The 6,003-nt window shown below is 33.0% G+C and overlaps 1 protein-coding gene across 1 annotated transcript; it reads left to right on the top strand.

Moving 5' to 3' along the window:
- Positions 1 to 1,370, top strand: LOC123531147 (M-phase inducer phosphatase 1-like). The gene is made up of 3 exons (XM_053518217.1): positions 1 to 664; positions 872 to 989; positions 1,212 to 1,370. The coding sequence occupies exons 1-3, from the start codon at positions 288 to 290 to the stop codon at positions 1,368 to 1,370; spliced, it is 654 nt and encodes a 217-aa protein (XP_053374192.1). The 5' UTR covers positions 1 to 287.
- The last annotated feature ends 4,633 nt before the right edge of the window (positions 1,371 to 6,003 follow it).

Below are 6,003 nucleotides of genomic sequence, written 5' to 3'. Positions count from 1 at the left end.
AATACTTATGCTATATTGTCGTTAATTTAACACATTTAAATGCACAGCAACCGAAAAATGCTTTTATAAAAGAATTCGCTCAAACACACTATGTGCAGTAAGATGCGCATAATGTCACTTTTAATGTGAACAATAAAATGAAAATTTGAAGCCACGTCTTAAATAAAACACAAATCAACACCACGCGACAATCATTTCTTTAATATGTGTAAGCGATTGTTAGATGTTTTGTACATATTTGATTTACGTCCCTATCTTGTCCTATACACATCAACTCAGATTCTTAAATGAAATTAAACCTTCCTTGGCTTTTTTTACAGAATGTCATCAAAGCAGTGGAACGTCTGGAATCACGTGATTTAGTAGCTGATGGATCACGTGACTACACTTTACCCACAGTTCCCGGAAAACATGGCGACCTCAAGTCAATCACACATGGAACGATGGCAGATGTGTTGGACGGAAAATACAGCCACCAGATAGGGAAAGTGACGATAGTAGATTGCCGTTATCCTTACGAATTTGATGGAGGTCATATCCAAGGTGCCGTCAACATGTACACAAAAGATGACGTCAACAGTCTTCTTCCGTCACGAGACACGTCCGAGAAACCACACATTCTCGTATTCCACTGTGAATTCTCGTCGGAAAGGGGTCCGAAAATGTAAGTATCGTTTAGTTTCATCTCAGTCGTTTCATCTATGTTAGAACTTATCCACTTATCATATTTTTAAACTAAATTGAACTAATCGCAGGTGTTAAATACCTGGACAAATGCCTCAGTTTCCATTGACGTCCATATATAAAATGTAATATACAAAAGTAATGCTGAGTGTCGTGTTATAATGCTTTTTATTCGTTACATTTACAGGTATCGATTCTTGAGAAGTCAGGACCGTGAACTGAACAAAGAACAGTATCCCAGACTCAACTTTCCGGAAGTCTATCTACTGGACGGCGGTTACAAAGCGTTCTTCGCAACACAAAAGGTTAGTATCTGACGTGAGTTTCCGTATATCATACTTAAGTTCAAAGATCAATGGGAATTTCATAACGATTGGAAGGTAGGCGTGTTGAAGATTTGATACCAAATATAGAAGCATTTTATCGTTGATTCCTTGCCGAATGAGTTTGAACATATACACCCTTATAGAAAGGTCATTAAAGTTATGTAGACATGTACATCTTTTAAGTCTTTCTTTTCATTCCAGGAATACTGCGAACCTGCAGACTACAAGCCAATGCTCCACGAAGATCACGTGGCTGATTTACGTCACTTTCGGGTTAAGTCAAAATCATGGACGGAAGGAGAGAAACAGAAGACAAGTAAACGTCAACGCAGTCGACTTAATCGCCATCTTAGTTTCTGAAGACTTTATTCATACTTCATTTTGTATAGTGCTTTTGTTATTTGTTAACTTATGTATTGTTACAAGATTTGTTATAAGTTATTTATATTATGGACTGACAAAATAAACTGAAAAGTGGATTTAAAACGTTTTTGTTTCTTCTGTTTTCGTTTCCACGTCTTTACTTGTTCTCTGCTGTATTATTTAAATCTGATACCTCCGTTACATACCTGCAGACTCAGACCTCCGTTACATTCCTGACTGTCTAATTTCTGGCTATTCAACTGGTAAACTGGTGTCATATGCAGACCGTTTATATTCATAATCTGCTGTTAGATCCATCCATCCAATGCTCTTATACGCATGCGTGAAAAATGGTGGTCACAAAATTTTTGCAGGAGAAAAAATCTCGATTTTAAATGGATTTTAAGTGTATTATGATGGTGTAATGTGCATGCATTTGGATATATCATAGGAAAAGACTGAATCAATGCCTAGAAAACGGAAAAAGTCAAAACAGTCACCAGAAACACAAGAAAACCCTCAGAAGAGAAATACAACAATGGCTGAGAAAGGCGCGAACTCTATTCAAAATGAAAATCATATTGGACAGTTTAGTCAATTACAGTCAGGTCAGAATTTTATCTTGCCGAATCCTATGTATTACAGTAATACAAATGGTCAATTTATGCAAATGAACTCAGCATCGCCAATTTTTTCACTTTAAAAGATTGGCTATGCATGTATGTTCCATGTAAATTGATTGTTTTATGTATGTAAACATGTATAGAACGGACAATAAACTTTAAACTCTCCTACTTAATTTGCATGCGGAGCAATGTTAACATGAAGTTACATTAAGCTTTAAGCACAAAGAACAAAGAAAAGCAAAGGTTGCCGAAATAAACTTAGCCAAAAAGAAAAGGCACACGCCGACACCAGGGCACTAGGAGAGTAGCAGCCATTGTCTTCGAACAGTGGAGCTAAACATTTTTTTACAGAGGTAAACAATTGTAAAAGTCTACTTAGCATTATTTACAAAAATAAAATTGTCTTCTTAAAATATCACTACAGGTTTTGGCACATCTTCTGACTAGTGATGGATATGTGAACAACACAATAAACTGTTCAGTTTCTGATAAAGAAAGGAAATTAGGTTCGGCATTCAATGCATGGTGGAATAAAGTCTCCCTCAAATCATCATACAAGCTACAACTAAAAATTACATGTTTTTCTGTTTCTACAACATCACAAAATGGACTTAAATTTTCGTACCGGCCTGTTTCCAACCTTATAGGTGCAACACCACAGCGAAATTTACAAAATGCTGACCTATGTTGCAATGGCATTATCATTTTACAATAACTTACTACACAAAAACCGGATTTCAAAATACAGTTAATTCTAAGTTTGTTCCGCCCTCTACCAGACGTGCTGTCAATTCTGTTAATAGAGTATGCCCAATTGTGTACAAATTTTTCCATTTATATCTTCACAACATTTTCTACGACAACTCGTTTAGACACATGGTTATTTATGCCACAGTAGTTGTTTAAATTACATTCAGTTAGTATATTTCTAACATAGAAAAACCAATTCTTACATGACACACGCGATTTACAAATAGCCCATTGTGCAATTCGCTTGTTAATTCTATCCGCAGATGCACCCAAAAATTTGAAACAGTTTTATGTTGACGTACTATAGGGGGCTGCCAAGCCATCTCTCCAGCAAGTGCTGCACTAGGTGTATATTTAAGAAAAGAAAAAACGCATGGCTCGATTATGCACATATTAATATTCAATTAAAAATACATAGTTGTGTAGTCTTCCAATACTTTAAACATCCCGTGAAATTGTTCGATTTGTCCAGAAATCGCATGTTCATATACACGTCAGTTTGGACTGGCAACGCTTTTACAAACTTAAACAAAGATAAACATGTCAGACCAAAATTTGTGAAGTGTTCTTTTGATTCCTTCAAAAATATAATACGATTTAGTAACATTGCATTCTTTTTTGAGATTTTGATTTTATTTGGTTTTGAACGTATTTTCTTGCATGCCAGACATGATTTTCCCGTGGTTTAGCCGGTGCTAGAAAAACTCAGGGTGTAAGAAGACTCACATACTGCATGAATGAATGCGTGAATTCATACGCTTTTATAAAAAAAAAAATAGTGCTAAAAAGAAAAAATGTTATGTTTTACTTCATTACTTCTGTTGATTAAAGAATACGGCAAACAAAAAAGTATGTATCATTACTCGAAATATCTGGCTCTCGGGTAACTGTTTTGCGGTAACTCGGCAAAGCTTCGATAAAGCCTCGTTACCGTCTACACAGTTAGTCAAAACTGTCAACTATATTTTTTTTTAATAATGCTATATAACGTCAGATCACAGACGACGAGACCATTTCCATTTGCATAAAGAGACCACTTTTCAGTTCCTTACTGTATTGTTAAATAACAAATTATTATGTATTTAGAGACCATTTGTGTTAAGTAAAATTATACGCATTTTTCAAGTAAAAATCCAGCTAAAACAGATGTGTGTGTAAAAAGGGCGGAGGAATTAATAGCTTTTAACCCAATATACCAAACTCTTCATGTTACCAGTACGGAAGAATAACTTTCCAAATATGACTTTTCTTATTTTGACTGGGGCAGTCTTTTTAAGAAGTCAAACTGCACGCAGGAGTTGCTTCCCTTCAACTTCAGAAATCTCTACCTATAGGTAAGGGAGATCATTGCGTAAATGATTGAAGAAAATAACTATTATTTTATTAGACCGACTTCTTTATTTCTAAAACATCCACTACAAATACTTATGCGGCATTGTCATTAATTTAAAACATTTAAACGCACAGCATTGTAAACCATTCACCAAAAACACACTATGCACAGTAAGATGCGCATAATGTCACTCTAAGGATCCATAAATTATTTCAAATACTGGCAATTTTAAAAGGTTTACCACTTTAAATTAGCTAATGAAAACGCTGAAGCAATAAAAACATATTTCTAATAATGGTTTTAATCGGTTTTCTCACGATGAAATTTTTTTGTTTCTAAGTTCACTGACGATAAATGCAGTAAAATTCACAGAAAAATGCCTGCAACAGTATTTTAAAACAACGAATTTTATTTTTATACAGTAAATAAAAGTAAAATTTATAGCTGAAGTATTTCTCTTTCGTTGATTGGAAATTCACACATTTATTTTATTATTTATTTTCATCTCATCATTGCACAATATGTAACATATTATTTCTTCTGTCCTTTTTCTCGTCAACTTAAAGTGTTTAAAGATGCGATTAAGGTACAGCGTTATTCAAATTTTGAAACTTATTATCACCGAAAAGTAACACATCGCATGCACTTTTTACATCGCTTCATATTTATGTGAAAAAGCTAACTGAAAGTTAAAAAAATTAAAACCAAACTAAAGATTAAGAATCTGAAGTAATATGGGCACTACTGTGCAATTAAGAAATTGTTTAAAATATCAACTAGCACCCTGATCCAAACATGATAAATATTTTTTTGTAGAAATGTACTGAAATTTATAGAGTTTTAACATAGATCAAAAGTATTATTTCTTGTATCTTAAAATTTAACTTTTATAACAGTCTAAAAGTGTATTGTGCACTTACATGTAACTTTTTAATACGGATAGGCTCACAGTTTTCTTCTTACCTTTTAACATTTTTAGTATGTAATATTTTTCCATAGTGAAACAGCTGTATTAATGTCAATGAAGTTAATCTCACCCATTTCTTATATTTCTGTTAGGGTAGACACGTATACCTTTTTTTATGTTTTGTTTTTATTGTTATTATTAATATCATTATTGTTTTTACTATGTTACACATGTGTTGAGACGTAAACAAAATATTTGACTTGGCTATATTACGAAAATGAACGGTAATTTTCCGCGAAAAAAATGTAATTTCATACTGTTATAATTATTATGTGTTACACAATTGTATGAATTGTTAATTGTTTGTCTTTTATCTCTAAAATAAGTCAGCTCCAGCATTGACTGATCTATAAATATGGAAAGAATTTTGCAAAAAGGAAGTGTGCATCAAAAAAAACTACGCCTAAATTTTGGAACGTTTTCTAATGAAATTACATGCGAATATGTATAAACATACTTTTTTCTTTTCTCACGCTACTGATTGTAGAAAAAATATGTATACACGTATTACACAATGAGGTTAACTGAACGATTATAGACAAAATAGTATTAGCTAAGATTTAATGTGCACTGATTGGTAAAATTAAAAAACGTTCAGCACGCATTTATTAATTTGTCCATAGAAAAAATATACTGAAAATACTAGCCGGGCTACGAATGGATTGGATCCGAATACATGTCTTTACATAGAATCTTAGTAAAAAAAAAATATAGGATAAAAATGCAAGTTATCGTGCATCAATACCCCTTTAAAACAAAAGCTAAAATTTTTACGACGCTATAATATACAGCCGAAAACGTCCAGGCATTGTTGTTGAAAAATTGTGCATGTAAATTAAGAATGCAGGTTTTTGTTAAAATATTTGACCTTATTTTACATAATGATATTTTATATTAAAATATTGCGAGTCTGATTAAAAGCATCAAAAAGTATTATGGCAAAAAGATGATATA

This window comes from Mercenaria mercenaria, chromosome 11, assembly GCF_021730395.1.
Source record: "Mercenaria mercenaria strain notata chromosome 11, MADL_Memer_1, whole genome shotgun sequence".
NCBI classification, from domain to species: Eukaryota; Metazoa; Mollusca; class Bivalvia; order Venerida; family Veneridae; genus Mercenaria; species Mercenaria mercenaria.
Note: the sequence above shows the minus strand (reverse complement) of the source record. Positions and strands in the feature narration are given on the sequence as shown.